Below are 23,645 nucleotides of genomic sequence, written 5' to 3'. Positions count from 1 at the left end.
CTGGGTTTGAACCCGCCACCTCTGGCATATGGGGCCAGTGCCCTACTCCTTTGAGCCACAGGTGCCTTTTTTTTTTTATATATATATAAGAGTGTTAGTGTGTCACATTTGGTAGAGTGCCGTGGTGTCACAGCTCACAGCAACCTCAAACTCTTGAGCTTAAGTGATCCTCTTGCCTCAGCCTCCCAAGTAGCTGGGACTACAGGCGCCCGCCACAATGCCTGGTTATTTTTCTGTTGCAGTTGTCATTATTGTTTAGCTGGCCTGGGCCAGGCTCAAACCTGCCAGCGTGGGTGTATATGGCTGCTGCCCTAACCACTGAGCTATGGGCACTGAGCCTGGATTAGACAAATTTACCCACTGGGTCAGAGATAGCACTGGACAAATGCGGACTTCTCCCTCCTGAGGCCAGAAAGTCTACCGAATGGAAGAGTATCCAGGATGTGTCCTGTCCGTGGCAGGCAAATCCAGGCTGGATTCCAAAAGACACTCCGCACATCTCCCGTTCTCAGATCCACCAGGTATTTGTCCTCTCCTCAGAGGCTGGACAGGAACGGTAGTCACAGCACCTGACTTGGGGGATGTGGTCTTCCTTGCTGTTTCTTATTTGCTTACTTTTATTATTTTCTCCTTTTCCTTCTGTGTCCTAAAAGATGGAGGTGTCAGTCACACGGAGTAAGATGCATAGGTGTAAGTGTAGTGTTCAACGAGATCTGACTCACAGAGCCCCCAGCACAAATGAGGTGGAAGCTCTCTGTGGCCCTAGAAAGTTCTCTTGTGCCCCTTTCTCTTCCCCATCAGGAGAAAACACTGTCCCCGTTTGTACCACAGCAGAGCGTGGCCGGGCCTGGAGCCTCGTGTAGACACACCTGTAGGATGTACTCTTGTCTTTCCCTTAACATGTTTTTGAGATTTTACATATTGTTGCATTCATCCTAGTTGAATTCCATTTATTCCAGAGAATTCCATGCTATGACCATACCACAAACTATGTATCTATTTTCCTGTTGACATATTTATTATTATGAATAAAACAATGACCAACATCTCTGTACAAATCTTCTGCAGACATGGATGAAATAAACATCAAGAATTGCTGAGTCGGACGGTGCCTGTGCTCAGTGGGTGGGGCGCTGGCCCCCTATAGCGAGGGTGGCAGGTTCCTATCTGGCCCCAGCCAAACTGCAACAAAAAAGAATTGCCCAGTCATAAGGCAAGCATATTAATGCTTATTAATTAATCTAATTAATCGACAAACTTGTCCAACAGTTTTCCAAACTGGATGCATCATTTTAGACAGCAACATGTGGGTTCTAGTGGGTCCACACTCTCTTTACTATTTGGCAATGTGGTCTTAATTTTAGCCATTCTGACAGATGTGAAATGGTTATCTTTTTGTGATTTTAACTTGCCTTCCCTACAGACTAGGGAACGATGATGTTGAATAACTTTTTATATTCTTAGGGCCACTCATGTAACCACAATTTACAATGACTCAATTTATAATTTTCCCACTTTAGGATGGCATAAAAGTGACAGACCTGCAGAAGAAGGGGTACTTTGAATTCTGATCTTTCCCTGGGCTGGCAGCATGCCTGTGCCACCCTCGTGCGGGGCTGTGCCGCAGCGGCAGCCTCCGTGCAGCCACCATCACGAGGGGAACATCTAATGCTCTGTAATCTCAACTTCTTTTCCCTCTATGACGGGAGGGAAACCCACCCATACCTGAGGGCACCCGTCTTCTTTGTGAAAACCTGTGCTCCTATCATCTGCTCATCTGTTAAATGTGAAGTCCTTTGTTGGGACACACAGACCTTCTCTTTTGCCTGCCTGCCCCAAGAACAGAACATCTTCATGCTGATGGAAGCCTCACTTCTTCTTCTGTGGCTGTTGCTCATTTGTGCTTCACTGCTTAAGCGCCATGTTTAGATTTATTATCTAGTTTGGATTAATTTTTGTAGGTGATGTACAGCAGAAAGGAAAGTTCCTTCTTTTCCCATATGAACACCCAGTTTTATTCACAAATGCACGTGGAGGCCAGATTTGGCACAGGTTGGAGCTGACCCCTGAAGCAAACTAAACCCATTTGACTAGAGCAGTGGTTCTCAGATGACACAACCCTATAATACAGTTCCTCCTGTTGTGGACCCCCAACCATAAAATTATTCTTTCTTTTTTTTTTGTAGAGACAGAGTCTCACTTTATGGCCCTCAGTAGAGTGCCGTGGCGTCACCCAGCTCACAGCAACCTCCAACTCCTGGGCCTAGGCCATTCTCCTGCCTCAGTCTCCGGAGTAGCTGGGACTACAGGTGCCCGCCACAACACCCGGCTATTTTTTGGTTGCAGTTTGGTCGGGGCTGGGTCTGAACCAGACACCCTCGGCATATGGGGTCGGTGCCCTACTCACTGAGCCACAGGCGCCACCCCATAAAATTATTTTCATTGTTCCTTCATAACTGTAACTTTGCTACTGTTATGAATACATCGTAATATAGATATCTGATATGCACGATGGTCTTAGGTGACCCCTGTGAAAGGGTCGTTCGATCCCCAGGTTGAGAACCGCTGGACTAGAGGGAAGATGCTTGGCTTTTCTGGAGGTAAACATTTTCATTTAACAACCAGCTCAAAGTAGGGATTTAGAGACTAGCAGGTGACATTATGGTGCTGAGAAGAGTCCACAGAGAACATCTATTAAACACTTACACTGTAACTCAGAAATTACTGAGTGGCACACCTACAGTGCCAACAGCCACTCGGAAGGCCGCGGGTTTGAGGACAGCCTGGGCAACATAACCAACTCTTCTCTTAAAAAAACCCCACAAACCTCTATTCTAGCTAGTTTAAGTCGATGATCTTGTGTCATTTTCCCCATCTGACAGAAAAGCCAGGACAGAGAGACCTTAGGCTTACTAAGGCACGCCACTGTGAGCAGCTGACGTGGCCTCACGGCCACCTGGTTCCACAGCTTTTCCCTGCCCATGCGAGGCTGCTGCCCAGCGGCCGGCAGAGTCCAGGTGTGTGCAGAGGACCTGCTAGGGGAGGACGACAGGGGGAAGCATTTGAAAGCAAACAGGTAGAGGGAGTGTGAAAAATGAGCTGAAACATACACAGCAGCCCCTGAAGAGTTCTGTCTACAGGTGGGGGTACTGCACACGAGGATCGAGACAGGAGCAGGGGGCAGTTCCCTTGTCCCCAGGAATCCAGAGTATCTGTGTTACAGCCCCGGACTATGGTGCAGGCCACGCGGTCACTCAGCGCAATCCAGTCCTTCCCACACAGGACCTAGAGGACACACAAGAGTTTACGGTGGGAAACACTGACCCACCAAACCCCTGGTGTTCCTCTCATTCCAGCCTCACACCCTGTCTCCTAATTAAAGCCCAAGCAAGGTACAAGAGAAGATTTCTAGAAATAAAGAACGAGGCTTTATTTTTGTTCTTTTTAATACAGGTATTGTATTGTAGACATCTGTTAGTCTCACAATTCTGCATGGCCAATACACAGAGATCAAGGGAAAAGCTAAATGAGCCGGCACCTCTGACCGCACAGCGCTGCTCTTCTGTCCTTGTATTCTCTCCCTGCCGCAAAAGACAAGCAAGACAAAGCGCCACCCCAGAGGAAAACCCCGTGTGCTTTCCCTGGCCGTGAAGTGGGACAACTTAAGATACTGTGTTACCTTGGGTTAGATGGAGAAGCCAACCACCAAGCCCGGGTGGCCGTGTGCGCTCCCACTGGAGCTGACCTTGGCTGCGGCTGGCCAAGCTTTCCACCAGGGGGGACGAGAGTGTGCTCTTCGTCAGTGATCTCTGAGGCCAGCGCCACAGGAGCCAAGCAGCCCTGACACAAGCAGAAGGAGCCCTATGTTCTGGGGGTGCTCGGTTCCAGAGGAGGATGCATGGCAGGAGGGGGTTCCTGAGGAGGCCTGCAAAGGGCAAGGGCCCCCCTCGCCAGCTGTCCCAGGGCTTATTGTCCACTATCCTCGGAGTGCTAGCTGTGACTCAGTAAACCTTACAAAGAGTCTTTATACCATTTAAGATGAAAATGTAAATAAGAAATAAGGCATTAAACATTTGATTCTTTTATTTCCATATGCAATGTAATGTTTAGGCACGCTGCTTGGGATGCTATTTCTAAAAAAATCGTTGGCCATTTTTCAGAATATCCTTTTGGTTTTAAATACTGGTCAGGAAAAACAAATGATGTAAAAATACGTGAATAATTTTCTATTACAGAAATGAAAAACTGATTTGCATCTAAAAGTGCAAGAGGTGAAGTAATTTAACCCTTTCACCAGACAATATGGCAATATACAATATATTGCTTCAGCTGTTTGAGAAGGCTGTGATGTATTTTTATATTGACATAGAAAATTATAAATTACATTGAATTAGTATCCATAATCACTATATATATACACAAACCAGCTCTAAAAAAATACACTGGTTTAGAATTTATGAGTGAAAATCTCACAAGGTACAGTAAAACAATTAACATGCTCAGGTGCCGGATTTGATTTCCACTTTAAAATACTAGCCTGTAAAATGCACGCACTCTAATTCCATCAGCTGCACGTGCGTTTTTCAACTGAATTGCCTGATATGATTGAAGTGTGTTAAGTATACAGACTGCTCTGAAATGTTTGTTGGTGATGCTTGTTAACAAGGTAAATTTTGGTGAATGGGTTAAAAGGCAGATGACCTACCAAAACAAAACAAAACAACAAACAAAAACAAAACCCAAAAAAACCCAACCACAAGCCATATACACCCCCAAATATTCTAGTGTTTCACCTGTAGGAATAATCATTTCAAGCAAACAAGACTTTAACAGAACATATGGCTTTACAATAACATCAATTTATCAACTAAGTTGTAGCAATAAATACTTAATCTCTACCAATAGACTTACATTTTGATCCGTTTGAAACAATACAGAAAACAATTACCAAAAACTGGTTATAAAAAGAACACCAAATATTTCTTACTCAAAAATCACTTTTGTAAGTTAGAACAACCAAAATAACACTTAGAGGGCATTTCCATTCTACAATTCCTTGCCAACCTGGAGGAAAAATGAATTCAGAATTTTGTACAAGGTGAAAAATGTATGAAAACTGCCTAATACTTTGGTCACACTAATAATTGTCAAATAGTTATGTTTCAAATACAATAGATCTGTGTATTCACTTTTATAAAACTATTCTTACAGCCATTTAACTATAGAATTACTACTATTATTACATGGGTGGCAAGATCTTATTTCACAGGCTACCCATTATTTAGAACAATACAATATAAACATACGCAAAAATTCTTGGTATTTGTCAATGTGCAGTATTTTTACACTTCTGAGTTTCTCTGTACAATGTCTTAGAATCTAGAATATAAAGGTTGCTGGTCCTGATCCCTTGCAGAGCAAGTGCAGCAGTGACAGCTTGGTGGGCTCCAGCTGACCCCCCTGAGCCCCTGGATGGTGGGTCTGTAGTCCTCAGCCAGCAGCAGTGGACGCCACTCGTCATACAGGGCCGTTAACGGACACATCGCCCGGCACAGTCGGCTGGTCAGTCCTACGGGAGTAAGAGACAGACATCTGGAGTACTTGGAACAGAGATGTGAAGAAATTAATTTTGTTTAGCTCCCTGAAGACAGGGACATTGATTTTAATATTGTTCATCCCACACCCGGCACAACACCGAGACCTCAGCAGTTACTTCATGGGATGCTTTGTGACGAGGAATCTATCTAAAGCTCCAGAAAAATCTGAGTAGCATCAAAGCTTCATCATCGGCTAACCAGGCATTCATCTAGGGCCTCAGAGGCCCAAGTGCTGGAAGGCACCTGCCCTCCCCGCTGGGCAGCACAGGCGCAGGTGGGCTCAGTGTCCAGCTGCTGCCCCAGAGTCTTCAGGAGCTGCTGCTGGCCCTTCCCTCAAAAAAGTTTTCATCTGTCCCACAGATGGGGATCCACACAGAATTTCACTTGAAAACCAGGATTCTGCTACTGGGAAAGAGGAAAAAGGGACATGAAAGAACAAGTTTGTAAATAAAACAGACTACTGACATGGGATGTGTAGATCTGAACGTTATATCCGCACGAGCAAGCATTAAGTCAGAGATCAAGAGGGAAGAGGCAGAGGATAGTGTGCAAAGTGGTGACCAAATGGTAAGGGTTGCCTTTCTGCCAGAATCACACCTAGACACACAACATACTCTTGAAAGCTTTGCCAAAACTCTGTAAAGCAGACTTGGAAAAGGATGCTGAGATGTGTTCAGTTTTAATTAATTACATCTGTAACTAGAATGCTTTCAAGCGCCTGACCCTGCTAGTTCTAACAGAGAGCCAAGAAGCCGTACACACGTATGACCTGCACTACCTGCACTGGGGGACCTTTGAGAAACGTGGGAACCCACGGTTCTGGAATCAGACTGACTGGTGTTGATCACTCCTTACAAGCTGTGTGATCTCAAACTCATTGTGAAGCTGCTCTCAGCTCTGTTCTCTCCTCGTCACAGGGACTGTGTGTGCACAGCACTCAGCAAGCCTGCTGGCAGACAGAACAGTCAGTAAGCAGCTGCGGAGACCCTGCGCAACGCAGTGCTTTAATGTGACAGGACAGTGCATCGGACTACTCAAAGCGCCTCAGGATCTGGTGTGACAGGAATTATGGGGCGGGGGCTGGCAGGGGAAGACTGGTGATCTTCAGTCTGGTTATCTAGATTATCTTGCCTTCCGGGCAGCCTTCTTCCACAATGTCACACGCTGCTTTAGAACCTAAATGACGCATCAGACAATGCACCCTGGGCTCCAACGGCACCTTCTCAAAGAGGCCTACCCACTCGCCCGCCTAATGTGGACTCCTGTTCTTCCAATCCCTTCATCTAGCCTCACGGATTCTCCAGGAACACATCTTCCTGCGTGTCCCTCGATTACCAGGTGTCTGTGTGCTACTGTTTTGTCACCAGCTGAGACCAGGGGCCATCACACTCAGTGTGCGCCAGACGGAGGGAGAAGGGGTGGTTGAAGGCATGGCCGTGAGTGATGCTCCTCTTCTTCCATGGCTCACTGCACTTTTTTCTTTTTCCCAGCCCTGCAGGTTAGAGGCAGGGTGGTTCACACCAGGTATTTCCAGCTACAGAAGGAGCAAGTGTGGCTTCCCCTTAGACAAACAATTCTGTATTCTGGAGCGCCAAGGAAATAGTCCCGTGCCCTCCTGTATCATTTATGTCAGAGAAACCAAGAATAAAGCCTGGAAACAACTGCTCCAAATTGGGACAGAGCTAGATTATCTTGCCTTCCAGGCAGCCTTCGATATCAAGAAGATCGGTGGCTCACATCTGTAACCCCAGCACTCTGAGAGGCTAAGGTGGGTGGATCACCTGAGCTCAGGAGTTTGAGACCAGCCTCAGCAAAAGCAAGACCCCGTCTCTACTGAAACAGAAAAACTAGCTGGGTACCTATAGTCCCAGCTACTCAGGAAGCTGAGGCAAGAGGATTGCTTGAGTGCAAGAGTTTGCGGTTGCTGTGAGCTATGACGCCACAGCACTCTACTAAGGGCGACCAAGTAAAACTCTTATTCTGGAGGGAGAAAAAGTAAGACTGTCTCAAAAAAAAGAAAAAAAATTATAGGGAGAAACTAGGGAGTTGACACTACTGATTGAGAATTAGACCTATAAAGACTGCTAACAATTACACTGACAACTCCTGGAGAGGCCTGCTTGAGGCCAGTTTGAGACCAGCCTGGGAAACATAGCGCAGGGAGCTGTGATGACACCACTGCACTCTGACTTGCCCAACCCCACCATGCTAGAGTGTCCTCCTCTTCCTCCTAAACCTTCATACCAGGCAACATGCCAAACAGTTCTTAAAATTTGCTTTATTGTACACATACAAAAACAAAGTCTTCAATTTGTCTATAATTTCCACGAGGGGAACAAAAACAGGGTTGGCTACGCTAGGAGTACAGTTTCCACCAGTAGACAGGTGCCCCCTGCTGGTTCCTGATGGTTTTGTTCCCATAGAAAGCCTAGAAGATTTGGGGGAGGAGGTGAAGGTGCAGGATTCAGGCTAAGGGGGATGAACAACTCTCTGAAATTGTTTCAAAGGTCACTTTATTCCTTACAAAGGATTATAGAATCTCAGACTTATGTTCATCAGGGAGAGTACCTTGTGGCCCAGGGCACATCTGACATGTGCTCCAGGGCAATGGAGGCCAGCCCAGCTTTACCCACCAGCTGGTGCACCTGCATGGCTTGGCCTATCCCTTCAGACCATTGGCTCAGTCTAAGCAAAAGGTAACCAGAAAAAATGTATCACATTTTAAACCACGTTCTGGTACTTAAGATTTTCACACTTAATCAAGACACAACAAAATATTTTGAAAAACGAAACCCTACACAAGGAATTGCTTAAGAGTGGAGAATATGGGTGGCGCCTGTGGCTCAGTCGGTAGGGCGCCGTCCCCATATACCGAGGGTGGCGGGTTCAAACCCTGCCCCGGCCAAACTGCAACCAAAAAATAGCCGGGCGTTGTGGCGGGCGCCTGTGGTCCCAGCTACTCGAGAGGCTGAGGCAAGAGAATTGCTTAAGCCCAGGAATTGGAGGTTGCTGTGAGCTGTGTGATGCCACGGCACTCTACCGAGGGCCATAAAGTGAGACTCTGTCTCTACAAAAAAAAAAAAAAAAAGAGTGGAGAATATTTAGTTACATATATGAAAGGGCCTCCAGGCAAATTCTCCCTGGAGGGCCCAACCTCACCCTCAGCTCAGGGGCCCACCAACAGAGGGGAGGGTGTCAGCTTGAGACCCCCTACCATTCCCAGTTACTTGAGAAAAAGCCAGTGATTTCTCAGAGTCTCTTAAAAAACAGATAGTTCTTGCTTCCGGGATAATAAGGAGGTAAACTGCTGTTCCAAGTTCACACCCCAATCTCCCTAAGAATCAAGACATTTGTTTTTGTGCCAAGTAAGCTGCACCATGCTTGAGCACAGCTGTAAGGGACCCTCTAATCCCCCCTCCCAAATCCCAAGAGACAAAAAGCAGGACCTGGGCAGGATCCGAAGCCGCAGGGAGTTAGTTACCTCTGCTCCGGACTACTGGTAGGGGGCCGGGGAGCTGCCAGCTTCACCTCCGCTGCGCCAGGGCTCTCCTCCACTTCTTTACAAGCAGCATCTTGAGAGGTAGACAGTTTTCCTTCCTCACTGCAGGAGAGGATGACAGGGAAATCATATATCCTGGGTACCAGGATCTGGGTACCCAAAGGATGAGGTCACATGCAAATGGCTCTGAAGTCATGACTGCCACAAGGGCAAAGCGTCCTGGGGCTGAGCATGCTTGGGGGCATGATCACAGGGACTACAGACAGTGACTGGGGAATTACAAAAGGAAGGGATCACACACAACTGGGAACCAAAAGAGGGGCAATGTGATGCAGCTGGTGTCTGATAAAGAACAGGCCCACATTACTGTACATACCGATAGGATTTCAACACTCTGAAGCCAAGTGGGCAAAACAGAAAAAGAAATGTACAAGAGTTTCAGAATACTCCTAGAAATGAGGAATTTGGGGGAATAATATGTCCACGACTGCATATTAGCAAAACTGCAGATTCGGTGAAGGTGTCAAATGAACCTGTTTAAAGGAATGAGTCTTTAGTTAAAGCACTTTGTTTTCATGGCCGAGCCCACCCATCAGCTTTCTGGCCAGAAACCGTAGTCACGTGAGGAGGGCACCCTGTTGCCTGTACCACATTTAATGACCTGTCAAGCTGCCCTTCTTACACCAACAAGGTGTAAGAAGTGTTATCACAGCTAGAGACAAGAGGAAACCCAGAACTGAACCTGAGGACACAGAGGCCTGGGGGCTGAAGCCCTGGCTTTCTTTCCCCTTAGACAGCCCCTGGTGGTGAGAAGAGAAGTCACAGACGTGCTCCTCGGTTCTGTGGGCTAAGAATCCAGACCTTGGCCTGTTCCACCTGGTCTGCCAGTGAGAATCACACAATCAAAACGGCAGTGATGTCAGTTTAAGGTCACCTACAGGTTTCCTTCTGAAAGGTCCATCACTCTTACAGCTCAGTTTTGTCCTGGATTTGCTTATGGAAAATCTTAATTTTAGAAGGATTTCTTGTGTGGTTTTCACAGATTTCCAGGGCATTTCTAACTAGGAAAATGAATTAAAATATAATATTTGGTGATCATGTGAATTAGCTAGTATATTACCTTTTTTTTTTTTAATTTTAGATAAGCATCTCACTATGTTGCCCTGGGTAGAGTGCCGTGACGTCACAGCTCACAGTATCCTCAAACTCTTGGGCTCAAGTGATTCTCTTGCCTCAGCCTCCCGAATAGCTGGGACTACAGGCGCCCGCCACAGCGCCCAGCTATTTTTTTGTTGCAGTTGTTGTTGTGTAGCAGGCCAGGGCCAGGTTTGAACCCGCCAGCTCAGTGCACGTGGCCAGCGACACATCCTCATGTCACAATGCACGGAATGCCACTGTTCACTGCCCCGAAGAGACCTGTCTGGGCATTTCTCAGGACTCCACACCCAGGAGTGGAAAATTCTGGGCCATCTTTCCAAAGAACCCCACAGAACTATCCAGACTGACTGCCCCGCTTGCAGCCCCAACTACCAGGCCAACAGAGTTCCTGCAGGCCCACAGCCCCACCAATGCTCGGCATCATCCCCTTTTCTGCTCTCTGCTAGTTAAGAAGTATATCGCTTACGCTTCTCTGAATGAGTGAATTTTGCGCACCTCTTTCTTTCTTTGCTTTTTATCCTTTTGGGTATGTAAATGGTATCTTTTGCCCATTTTCTGATTTTGGTTTTCTTTTTCTTACTGGTTTGTATGAATTCTTTGAATATTAAATGTTAGTCTCTTGTTTACATACTGCAAATTTCTTTTTTCAATTTGCCACTGGCTTCTTAATTTTGTCTACGGTTCTTTATCAACCAGAAATCTGTAACTTTGATATAATCCAATTCAGTTATTTGCATTACAGTTTCTGCTTTTGAAGGTTTTATTTTTTTAAAAGGAAGTACTTTTCTGTCCATCGGTTAGAAAAACATTCCCCATTTTCTTCTATCAACTAACACGAGACTTTGGCCACATCACTCAACTCCAGCGTTCCAGTTTCCTCGTCTGGAAAGGGGGGGACGATAATCACGGTACCTGGCTCACAGGATTCTTAAGAGAAACAAATGAGCTGACACACACAGGGCGATGAGAGGGCAGGGCCTGGCACACACACAGCATCTTTTAAATCCATCTGGAGTTGCTCTGGGATGTGGTTAGGGAGGATCTTGCCTGACTTCTTCCTGGTGTGAAGTCCTCCCCACCCCAAGTTCCTAAGTCATCTCCCCTGCTGGTCGCTCTGTTCCACGGCATTGGCCCACACCTGACTGGATGCTAACAAAAGCTGTTTTAATCGTGGTGACTTTGCAGCCTCATTATCTGGCAGGGCAAGGCACTTATTTAATCTTCCCTTGTGGTTATCTCTAAGCAATTGAATAACTTCTATTTTTATATTAAAATTTTTGATTTATATATTATAAATATGTTAATTTTATTAATATATTTATTAATATAATTTCAAATCAACATATTAATTTTAACATATAATTTATTATATTAATATAAATTTAGATTCAGTTATTTTTATATTTTACAGTATGTTTACCAAATTCCTTCTAAAAATCCCACTGAGGCCAGGCGCCATGGGTCCCACCTATCACCCCAGCACTCTGGGAGGTCGAGGTAGGTGGATGTCTAAGCCAGAGTGAGACCCTGCCTCTAAAAAGTAGCCAGTGTTGGGGAGGGCGCCTGTAGTCTCAGCTACTCAGGAGGCTGAGACAAGAGAATTGCTTGAGCTTAAGAGTTGGAGGTGGCTGTGAGCTATGACGCTACAGCACTCTACTGGAGGTGACACAAAGTGAGACTCAAAACAAACAAACAACAAATTCAGCCAAAATTTTGACTAGGACTGCATTAAACTTACAGACTAACTTGATGGTGGCAGATGTCTTTGTGGTACTAATTGTGCCATGATCTCCATGTGTCCAGATTTGCCTCCACATATATTCTTTATAGAGAAACGGGTTAAGATTATTACACACTTTGGTTACTTATTATTTATTGACGTAGAAAAAGCATCTTGATCTCCTAATAGCTTTAGTGAATTCTTATTAGCTACAAAAGTTTGCTACTGATTTGGTGGTATTCTTTACCATCTGTAAAGATGAGCAGTTTTGTCACTTCCCCTAATCTTTACCTACACCTCTATTTCTTTTTTTCTCAGGACTGCCTATTTGGTGGCGGTGATAATGGACATCTTTATTTGGTCCTCATCTTAAAGTCATCTAAAATATCTTTATTAAGTGTAACAACTTTTTTTTTTTTTTTGAGACAGTTTAACCCTATCGCCTACGCTAGAGTACCATGGTGTCAGCCTATCTCACAGCAACCTCCAACTCTCGGCTCAAGCAATCCTTCTGGCCTCAACCTCCTGAGTAAGCTGGGACTTCAGGCACCCACCACAATGCCGTGCTATTTTTTTCTATTTTTAGCAGAGATGGAGTCTCAATTTGGTCAGGCTGGTCTTGAACTCCTGAGTGTAGGGGAGTTCCTGCTTGCCTCGGCCTCCCAGAGTGTTAGGATTACAGGTGTGAGCCACCATACTCGGCCTAAGTATAAATTGTGATGTTGCATTTTAGTATTTAATTTTTACAAGTTAAGGAAATTCACTTATTACTAATTTGCTCTGAGTTTTACACACATATAGGTATGGAACCTTACCAAAAGCTTCATAAAAAAATCAAATGCTTGACTTTCAGTCTAATACCATATATGAAGATTATACAGACATATTTTTCAAATGTTAAACATCCTTGCAGTCCAGGATAAACCCTAACTGATCATTATAAATTATTTCTAATACTCTGTTAGATTCAGTCAGTAAATAAGTCATAGAGGGTTTCTGTATTTAGTTTGCTTGTAAGTGACAAGAGTTGATTGTTTTCTATAATTATCCTTATCCGGTTTTGGAATTAAGACTTTACTGCCTTCATAAAATAATCGAGGCAGGCTTTGCATGTTTCTATTTTCTGCAACGACATAAGACAGAACTAGCGTGTAAATGAAACAGCATTTAATCATCCCTCTAGCTGGCAAGCCCCACTTGTTTGTGAGGCAGAGTGACCCTGGATCTGGTTTACGGTTCGTTTTCTTCCACAGAAAGCTCTTTTCTTATTTTTTAAAACTATGTTGTTTATCTCTTCCTCATTAATATCGGGGTCTTCTTGTGTCCTGGCTACTGATTCTTTGCTGGTTGTGGCTTGTCTTTTCATTTTAATGTGTCTTTTGGAATCTTAGAAATTAAATGAAGTCAAATTTATCAATTCTTTCCTTTATGGTTTGGCTTTGTATGTTTAAAAAACACCTTACTCTCAAATTATAAAGATATTCTCTTACATTGTCTCCTAAAGTTGTATAGTTATGCCTTTCAGATTTATGCTACAACGAGATCTAATTTTACTTTTCTCCAAAAGGGATAATCAGGGCTCCGCGCCTGTGGCTCAAGCGGCTAAGGCGCCAGCTACATACACCTGAGCTGGCAGGTTCGAATCCAGCCCGGACCTGCCAAACACCAATGATGGCTGCAACCAAAAGGGATAATCACTATTAATCCATTCTTTCCACACTGAATTACATCATTGAAACATCTATCAAGTTCATGAAGTGGAAGAGGTCTCTCTGCTAAGGCCGTGTCACTCAACAGCTTTTTTTTTTTTTTTCATCTCAACAGCTTTACCAGTAAGTCTTGATACCTAAAATGGCAAAGACTCTTAATGTCTTCAAAATATTCTTGGCTATTCTTGGTTCTCTTTGGTCTTCTTACGAGTATCACAATCAACTTCTCCATTTCCAAGAAAATACCTTTTTTCATGAGAATTTCATTAATTTTATAGATTAACTTATTGAGAACTGGTAATGATAATCTTCTTCCCATTAATAAACATGGCAAATAACAGTATTTATATTTAGGTCTTTATCTTTCAGTAAAGTTTACAATTATTTTACCATAAAGATTGTATTCCTAGTTATCTTATAGATAAGATTTAATATTTTGATTAAAAATAGGTATGTCTAGAACACTTTGGATTGGTTTAGGAGATGCAAGTAATTATTGTGTATATATATACATACAGTGAACTTGCTGAACAACTTGGGCCAATGCAGTGGAACAGAGAGACTAGCAAGGGAAATGGTTTAATAACTTGGGGTGGGGAAGATTCACTACCTGGAAGAAGTCAAACAGATTCAACTGGAACTTTCTGTGTAGGAAATCACAGACTATTCTACTTCTTTCAAATCTTTATGCCTTTTATTTAACTTTTAATGCGGTATTTGCTAGGATCACCATCAGAGTGTTGGAGAGGAGCAGGTAACTGGAGGTCCCCCTCTCACTTATAATGCTTCATGGTTAACAATAAATTCAGCTGCAGATTTTCTGTAGGTATCAGTTTCAAGAAGCCACTTTCTATTATTCCTAGGCTACTAAAAATCAGGAACAGCTTGAATATTTTATCTCCTTTCTCATTTTACCTGTGAATTACTAATTTTTACCATGTTACACATTGACGTGTTATAGCTTGTCAGCATTGATGTGACATATCCCTGGTCATGACTTAAAAATACATTGCTGGATTTGGTTTGTTAGCTTTTAACTTGAAATTTTTGAGTATGTATGCCCATACATGGAATTAGCAGTTTTTTATGCTTCCTTTGCTTTACAGTGACCTCATAATGAGTTGGGGGAACATTCCTTCTTGTCACCTCTGAAAGGGTCTCTATAAATAGGGACTAAAGCTAAAAGCATTGGCTAAGCTTTAGTCCTTAAATTTTGGGAGAAAGTTTTTAAGTTCAAAATTTCCATTATGATTGCTTTTTTGACCAGTGAGTTTAAAAGTGAGGTTACTATAATAATTTCCACATATAAATTGTTTTCTAAGGCTATCATTCTGCTATTGAACAATGATCTGCATGGTAACAAGCCTTTGCTTTTGAGGGGCCACGCTCTGCAGCACCACACAGGTGTCAGTTCTCCTAATTGTGTCAATCTGCCCCACACAGCCTTCTGAGCACATACACATACACAAACACATACACAGGTACTTAGGGGCATAAATGCCATTTTTTCATGATTTATTGCATTTAATAGAGAAACCAGGAAAATAGCTAATGTCTGAATGCTCACTTGAATCACATTATAACTTTCGGTGTTTGAGGCTTCTCCCCCACCATCCTCCCGTCAGCCTGAAGCTGCCAGCAGGAGCTGGCCCCTGGTTACCTTTTGAAGACCGCGGTCTCCGTCTTGGCATCTACAGTGAGGCTGAGCGTCTCCTTCATGCCGCCATTCATCACTGTCTCAGTTACCTTGTCTGTACCTTCCGTATCCTCCTCTCCATCAGAGCTGGCTTCCATGGCCACACTGCCTGGCCCTGAAGACAGCACACAGCTGATGGTCACACACGGTGAACCCAAACGGGCTTTGCTACTCTTCCTCTCTGCAGACCAACCCACCAAATGTCACAGGTACTCCTCAAAGCAAATGCTTTGCCTGCTCTTGCCTGAGTCGGATTCTTGATGGACACAGGCTTCTTTTTTTTTGAGACAGAGTCTCACTATGTTGCCCTTGGTAGAGTGCTGTGGCATCACAGCTCATAGCAACCTCAAACTCTTGGACTTAAGCGATTCTCTTGCCTCAGCCTCCCAAGTAGCTGGGACTACAGGTGCCTGCCACAATGCCTGGCAATTTTTTGGTTGCAATTGTCATTGTTGTTTGGCAGGCCTGGGCTAGGTTCGAACCCGCCAGCTCTGGTGTATGTGGCTGGCACCCTAGCCGCTGAACTACAGGCTTCTTAAAATAGTCCACCAAGGAGACATTTCATGGATTTTCTTGTGTAGAGGACCCATGAGTCCGCCCCCCCACCCCCGTCTTTCCCAGCTCAGGGTCCCTACACACTCCGCCTTCTCCCCCATGCACAGCAGAGGAGATAGCTATACACTCCTTTGCCACCTCCTTGGATTTTTTTTTTTTTTTTTTGAGACAGAGCCTCAAGCTGTCACCCTGGGTAGAGTGCCGTGGCATCACAGCCCATAGCAACCTCCAATTTCTGGGCTCAAGTGAATCTCCTGCCTCTGCCTCCCAAGTAGCTGGAACTACAGGTGCCCGCCACAATGCCTGGCTATTTTTTGGTTGCAGCCGTCATTGTTGTTTGGTGGGCCCGGGATGGATTTGAACTCGCCAGCTCAGGTGTATATAGCTGGCGCCTTAGCTGCTTGAGCCACAGGCACCGAGCCGTGATTATCCCTTTTGGAGAAAAGTAAAATTAGATCTCGTTGTAGCATAAATCTCCGAGCCACCTGCTTGGATCTTATTCCTTTTGGTTTTCAAAGTTACTTCTTGTGATGTCCTGGTAGGTACTATCTTTGTTTTATTGCAGTAAGCCATACAGTACACTGCTGGTGAGCTTGTTCTCTGAGATCAGACTTCCTAGCCGAGCAACTCCTGGGCCAGGAGCTCCTCTGTGCCTGAGTTTCCTTACCCACAACATGGGGACAAACGACCCCACTTATAGAATGAAGGGGTAAGGTGATCCCCATCAAATGTTCATAAAAATGACAAATGAATGGGGTCCCCACCACCTGCATCCTGCTTTCTCTTTCCAGAACTTGCTTCTTGTTCCCTACTTATGATCTTCGCTTCCCACAGACGTCCAATGCCCCACCACGTCCCCTTTGCTACAGTCCCTGCCCGAGGGAAGCCCTACTCATCGGGCTGAAAACAGTTTGGGACCAATGCAAAGAATATATGTGAACATCTGCAATAATAAGACAACCACCAGAGCTTCATACAGATGCCTCTGACCATTTCATCTGCTTGTAATGGTGAGGAGAAAATAAAGAGCCCCACAGTCTAAAGTGAGCCCCAATGCACCCACGCCTTGCAAAGCAAACTCCAAGGGAAGCTAAGCTCGGGTGTGGAATGCACACATCTGGTTCTGGTTTTATTCACCCTGAGGACTGCAGGCCCAGGCTTTCTGCCATTCTGGGCCTCAATTCCCTTATCTGTACACTGCTGTGACTAATAGCCTGCCCTATGACATCACACCCGCCATCTCGTTTTCTTGGCTCCTGGTGGAGCTGCCACGAGGCCCCGCCAGGGCAGCTGGGCCCCTGCACCCACCTTCGGGCTGTGCTGCCAGTGCAGGAGTGCTGGGGGTCAGAGGGTCCACAGGCTCAGTGCTCGTCTCCATTTCCACTGGAGAATTACTCCTTAAACAATCTTTCGTGCTTTCAGAAAAGAGAAAACTCAGATGTTGGAAGTAGGAAAAAGCTGTCAGTTACCCTTTATTCACAGAAGTCAGTCCTGTTTCTGTCAGGTGCTGCTAGCGTTTGTGTGAGAGCAACCGCTCACAGACAGCAACGACACACAGATGTACCTGCAAGTAGCGGACGAGTGTGGTGGGCCAGTGTGCTGACCAGTCAGGAAGGAGGGACTTCACTGAGAATTCTAGATAGGCTCAAATTGCCTCCCCCTCTCATATCCACCGTAACCAGCAGGCTCCCAGGGCTGAGACAATAGTGATATACACTGTACAGTATCAACTGATCTAGACTGAGGGTTTACAAAGTCCTGACCTACCCTCAAGACACACTGACTGGTGGGACTGGCCCTCTCAGTGAGGTCTGGTGTTAGAACTGGGAAAACCTAGTCAGAAACACCAAGTACTGACGTGGGGAGGAGGAAGGCTGGATGGGGAGAAAACTTTACTTTCTTTTTTATCCCCACTCCCCTATGGCAAAACTCCTCAGCAGACCCAGAGGCCTGCACACAGAGCAGAGAGAAGCCAGCTGCTTCAACATTCTAAAGAAACCAGGGACTTTTGCCCTCAGTTATAAAAACAAAAAAGCAAGAGATGGAAATGTGACTGTCCTATACTGAAGCAGGGCTGAATAACTCACAGTAACTTAGAGACATTTTTCACAAATCTCAATTGTACCTTTTTTTTTTTTTTTTAAAGACAGAGTTTCATTATGTTGTCCTCAGTAGAGAGCTGTGGCATCACAGCTCACAGCAACCTCAAACTAAGGGGCCTCAGCCTCCTGAGTAGCTGGGACTACAGGTGCCCACCACAACACCCAGCTGTTTTTTTGTTGTAGTTGTCATTGTTGTTTGGCAGGCCCGGGTAGGGCCAGGTTCAAACCCACCAGTACCAGTAAATGTGGCTGGCGCCCTAGCCGCTGAGCTATGAGCGCCAAGCCTCAGCTGCACTTCTGAAGGAATAACAGCTTAACTTTATTGTTACACTTACTATAGAGCCTCAGCTGCACTTCTGAATGAGTAACAGCTTAACGTTACTGTTACACTTACTATAGAGCAACACTAGTGCTGGCCTACTCTTTGGTTTGTCTAAAACAGCGACTATCAACTCAAAGTAGTTTGTCTTCCTATCTTCTATATTTCTAACGATTAAAAAAAAAAAACAAAACACTTCTTTGTTGAGACAGAGTCTTACTCTGTCACCTGGGTAGTATTGTGGTGTCACAATTCACAGCAACTTCCAACTCTTGGTCTCAAACGATCATGCTGCCTCAGCCTCCTGAGTAGCTGGGACTATAGGTGCCCACCACAACGTCCAGCTAGTTTTTCTATTTTTTTTTTTTTTTTTATTTTGGCCAGGGCTAGGTTTGAACCTGCCACCTCTGGCATATGGGACCGGCGCCCTACTCCTTGAGCCACAGGCGCCGCCCTAGTTTTTCTATTTTTATTAGAGACGGGGCTTGCTCTTGCTCAGGATGGTCTCAAATTCTTGAGCTCAGGCAATCCACCTACCTCGGTCTCCCAGAGGGCTAGAATTATAGGTGTGAGCCATGAGCCATTGCCCCTGGCCTAAACAACATTTCTTGTTAGAACAGGGAAAGAAATAAAGTCTTTAAAATAGGGTGGTAGAGATTGATTTTTTTTTTTTTCAGTAGACAAAACAACATTTAGCAAATCAAACTAAACTTAGTATGATGTGAAATTCATGGTTTAACACGAAAATGCTGACTATACTCCTGAGGAAAATTGTGAGATGATGGGTTCTGTCACTGAGATAATCCAAATACCAAGGCTGACAGTCATACCTGTCACAGGCTTTAATTTGTGGCACTGGACTAGTTGCAAGTGAAATACACGTTCATATATCTATAGAATTCAACATACACTTTGCATTTTCCTGCAATACTGAATACAGAGGTGCCTGTCAGGAGCTCCTGGCTTCACCTGTTCCCACTCTCCTCAAATTAAGGTGAAGGCTGTGTGTTAACCAGGTCTCCCATGCAGAGGTCTGGACAGACACATCCGCTCACCTCAGGGCAGGTGGGAACTCTGCAAAGGAAGCCCAGCCCGTCTCCTTAGTTGGCATCGGCTCTTCTGTGCTCCAGACGTCAGATCCCACCGAGTCCAGAGGGGCACCGTGGGTTGTCTCCATTGGGACGTCAAAGTTGGCTGACCAGTTGGGTGCTAAAAATAAGGGAGACATTTTATTTGAACAATATTTCAGTAGTTTAATGCAGCAAAAAATATTTTTCAAAAAAGAGGACACTGATATCTACAATGGGAGCAGAAACAGAATCAGTGTTTCCTGACTTGCTAACAAGTTTTTCAAATAGAAATATTACATGGGGATACATAAAAGGTCATGTTAATTCCTTAGTTTTGACAAATGAATCATGGTTGTATTAACACCAAAGTAAAGGATCTATAGGAACTTACTGTACTATCTTTACAATTTTCCTATAAATCTAAATTATTCCAAAATAAAATTTATTTAAAAAAAAAGATTATGTTGATTATTCAACTGCAATGAATTAGAAACAACCTTAACACTTCCTAGTCCAGATCCGGCTGCACTTCCCATGTCCTCTGGCCTCCCTGCAGCCCAGTGTGTCCCACCAGAACCCCAGGATGGCTTCCTAAGTCCTGCAGGACTGTCCTCAGAGGCCAGAGAGGCAGGACTTGCTTGGGCAGCTACTTACTGTCTGTGGTGCCCTTTCTTACCATTCTGCCTATTGGGCAAGTTTGGATTTAATCTGTGGGTTTCTGTTTAAATGTCACCTCCTAAGACAGTGGTTCTCAGCCTTCCTGATGCCACGACCCTTTAATACAGTTCCTGTGGGTTGCGACCCACAGGTTGAGAACTGCTGTCCTAAGAGATATGTGGCTTCAGATGAAATCCGGTCTCTGCTGTCTGCACATCATGGTTTTCCTTTATAGCAGCGGTTCTCAACCTGGGGGTCCTGACCCACAGGAACCGTACTAAAGGGGTGCAGCATTAGGAAGGTTAAGAACCACTGCTTTACAGTAAGGATTGAGCTAAACCCTCAATCCTTGCTGGGGACAACTACACTCTATTAGGGATTACTTTCTATCACAATTAGGGACCGCTAGGCTATAAGGAAGAAGTACCAGGGAACCTGCTAGCTACTTAGGGGTTTATACTGGACAGGAATGACTAAAGCACCTGTGCACATTAGAAGGGCTTCAAAGACAGACTTTACTATGGCTTTGGACAAGTTAACTTCTCCAAATCCCTTCCTCATCCATGCAGTTCATGTAAGGACTATCTACTACTCAGCAAACATTAAATGAGGGCCTTCACGTAAGAGGCACTTAATTAGGGTTTGCTCCATCTGCCCTCCCATCTGTGTGAATGTGCCAGGACTCCACTGGTACCAAGAAGGGTAATGCCTGATTGAAAATGTCTCCAGAGACCTTAGAAAAGTCATCTCTCTGAAGGTATTTTTGCCTGCCCACCATATACAAAGCTCTGGAATCATCCCATCTGAATCAGTCCTACTTTGTAACTAGCTCGGGCAACACAAAAATGACCTTTCTGGGGCGGCGCCTGTGGCTCAGTGAGCAGGGCGCCGGCCCCATATACCGAGGGTGGCGGGTTCAAACCAGCCCTGGCCAAACTGCAACAAAAAAATAGCCGGGCGTTGTGGCAGGGCGCCTCAGTCCCAGCTACTCGGGAGGCTGAGGCAGGAGGATCGACTAAGCCCAGGAGTTGGAGGTTGCCGTGAGCTGTGTGACGCCACGGCACTCTACCGAGGGCAATAAAGTGAAACTCTGTCTCTACAAAAAAAAAGAAAAAGACCTTTCTGGGGTATTCTTTCCCAGCTCAGCTCCCAGAGTCAGTATGACATTAGGAACTGGTATGAATAGTCCATGAGACCTCCCAAAAGAAGCCACGGAGACTGCAGGGGTGGTAGCCCTGTAGCCCGGGGAGAGAATTTCCCCAGCCAACATGTCGTGACTCCTGATGAAGGAAAAGAGGTCTTTCCCAAGAAGCAAAGAAACAGGAGGGCTGGTGCTCTGTGGTGCTGAGTCCAGGAGGCAGGGAAAATGTGAATGTCACCTAGGGTGCTCACCCTCCTACTCTGCATCCTCCACCCAGCCCTCAAGTCAGGGAAGCAGTAAGAGGAGCACACGCACTATGTCACGGCAATGTCACGGCTTCCCTCTAAGTCACTTATCCACACACAGCCTCCTCAAAGAATTACAGACTGCAGAAATATTATTGAGCCTTTAAACAGAAGATCTTGTACACGTCACAGGACGACCCTTGGGGACAGTATGTTAAGTGATATGAACCGGTCACAAAGACATACACTGCATGATTACATTTATGTGAGGGCCCCAGAGGAGTCAAATCCACTGGAGCAAAGTATAATGGGGGTTGCTAGAAGATGGGGGAGGGGGAAGTGGGGAGTTGTTCAATTGGGTGCAGAGTTTCAGTTTGGGAAAATGAAAAAGTTCTAAAGATCTATTACACGACATTATGAGTATACTTAACACTACTAGACTATGTATTTAACAAGTTAAAAGCCTACCAGTTCTGAAGCCAGGAGCCCTCTCCTCTCAGCCTCATGGTTATGTGACCACAGTAACGCCTCTATACGCTACCTTCATGGCCTTCCTGCCTCCAGCGTGTGCCTTCTAGCCTGTCTCTACACTGCTGTCAGGCATGGTGTCTCGTGACAGATTCAGAGTGTTGTTTATTCTCAGTCAAATCCGCAGGGGTTCCCTACAACTTGCAGAATACAATTCTGGATCCTCACCCATATTAATCAGCTGTGGCTGTGCCTTCCTATTACTTGTTTTCTCTTTCAAGCTGATGACTCCTCCCCTTGTCCATAAGCTTCACAGCCTTTAGTCTCCTGCACTGATCTCTCCACTTCCCTAGCAGATGCCAAGGCCCTGGAGGCAGAGGCTGTGCTTGCTCACAGTTACCCACCCAGCCCTTGGCACACAGTAGGAACTCGATAAAAGCATGGTGATTTGAAATGAATTATGCAGTGAGAAGTTTAATTCCTCCTCCTGGAGAGGGTGAGGAAGGCGCCAGATAGAAGGTGACTCTTGTTTCCTCTCTGGCTCGCAGTCTCATCTGCTGCTTAAGTCCTGTCCAGCTCTGAGGTGCCCACAAGCTCCATCCCCTAGGACAGGTAGGTATACAAAGTCTTCCCTAGAGAATAGGAAAGCCCCAGCATCAGCCCATGTGGCTCTTTCACATGAACATTTTTCTGAACTTTTACAAGTTAACAGTATTTTTATTGTAAAAGGCCACCTAACTCAAGTCTTCTTAAGCAAGTAGCAGAGAACATAAGCCCTTAGGGCAGTGGTTCTCAATCTGTGGGTTGCGACCCACAGGAACTGTATTTAAGGGTTGCGGCATTAGGAAGGTTGAGAACCACTGACTTAGGGGAATAAGTTGTAGGGCTGTAAGTTTCTTAAATGAAGAATAAGAAATACATTTTAAAATCATTAAAGGTAAAGCTTTTCCTCAGGTTTATTCCATTCATGATTCTATTAACTACAGTCACGTCCTCATCTTTCCACAGTCTGTGGGCTTTCCCTTCCTGCAATACCACAGGTCTCTGCAGCCACGAGGATGACCAACCAGTGTGCTGTATCCTCCACCCAGACTCACAGGGGATGATATGTGTACCAGGAACAGATGCCTAATCATCAAAAGAATAACTTGCTCCTTCCCTGAGGCCCAGTCTTTGAAACATAAACCCTAAAATGCAACCACTGCTTCAGAGATCGTCTCAGATGCTGAAGATTCTTTTACCTACTTTTCAAAGTTTTTAATTCCAAGGCACAGCAACTATGTGGAAGGTAGGATAACTTACGCTCGTTCAAGTCCACCTCCATCTTATCTTCTGCACTGCCACTGTTAGATTCAAACAAGTCTTGCTTTGCTCCATCCTCTTCTTCGGAGTCTGTACTCTCCTCACTGTCTGTGCTCCCCGAGCTAAGAAAAAAGAAAAGGGACCAAAATATTTAATGCTGCTTATCAGCCACCAACCAGCTAGACCCAGAAAATTCTAATGGTCATCCAACAACAAAATAATCACATTGTGCTTTCACTGGACCCCATCTGTCCAAGCGCTCCTCGACTGAGCTCCCAGGAAGACTCTGCTTTACGCATGCTGCCCAGCCCACCTCACGCTGAGCGGTCAGTGCTCTGCATAGCACTGAGCGTCCAGGTGAAGACGACAACCCGACACACTGCCTCTGACAGGTCTGTGCTGCCTCA

At 45.2% G+C, this 23,645-nt stretch overlaps 1 protein-coding gene across 8 annotated transcripts in view; it reads right to left on the bottom strand.

The window, feature by feature from the left end:
- Window positions 1-4,069: 4,069 nt before the first annotated feature.
- The window catches only part of PPP6R3 (protein phosphatase 6 regulatory subunit 3), a 146,473-nt gene continuing 126,897 nt past the window's right edge, over window positions 4,070-23,645 (bottom strand). For all 8 annotated transcript variants that reach the window (XM_053561210.1, XM_053561216.1, XM_053561217.1 and 5 more), the window contains 6 exons: window positions 23,239-23,360; window positions 19,411-19,564; window positions 17,243-17,349; window positions 15,344-15,494; window positions 9,079-9,198; window positions 4,070-5,569 (listed from right to left, as the gene is read on the bottom strand). In XM_053561210.1, coding sequence (XP_053417185.1) covers window positions 5,518-5,569; window positions 9,079-9,198; window positions 15,344-15,494; window positions 17,243-17,349; window positions 19,411-19,564; window positions 23,239-23,360 — 706 coding nt within the window. In that variant the 3' untranslated portion in view covers window positions 4,070-5,517. The remainder of the gene's footprint in view (window positions 5,570-9,078; window positions 9,199-15,343; window positions 15,495-17,242; window positions 17,350-19,410; window positions 19,565-23,238; window positions 23,361-23,645) is intronic.

Source organism: Nycticebus coucang, chromosome 14 (genome assembly GCF_027406575.1).
Source record: "Nycticebus coucang isolate mNycCou1 chromosome 14, mNycCou1.pri, whole genome shotgun sequence".
Lineage (NCBI taxonomy): Eukaryota > Metazoa > Chordata > Mammalia > Primates > Lorisidae > Nycticebus > Nycticebus coucang.
Note: the sequence above shows the minus strand (reverse complement) of the source record. Positions and strands in the feature narration are given on the sequence as shown.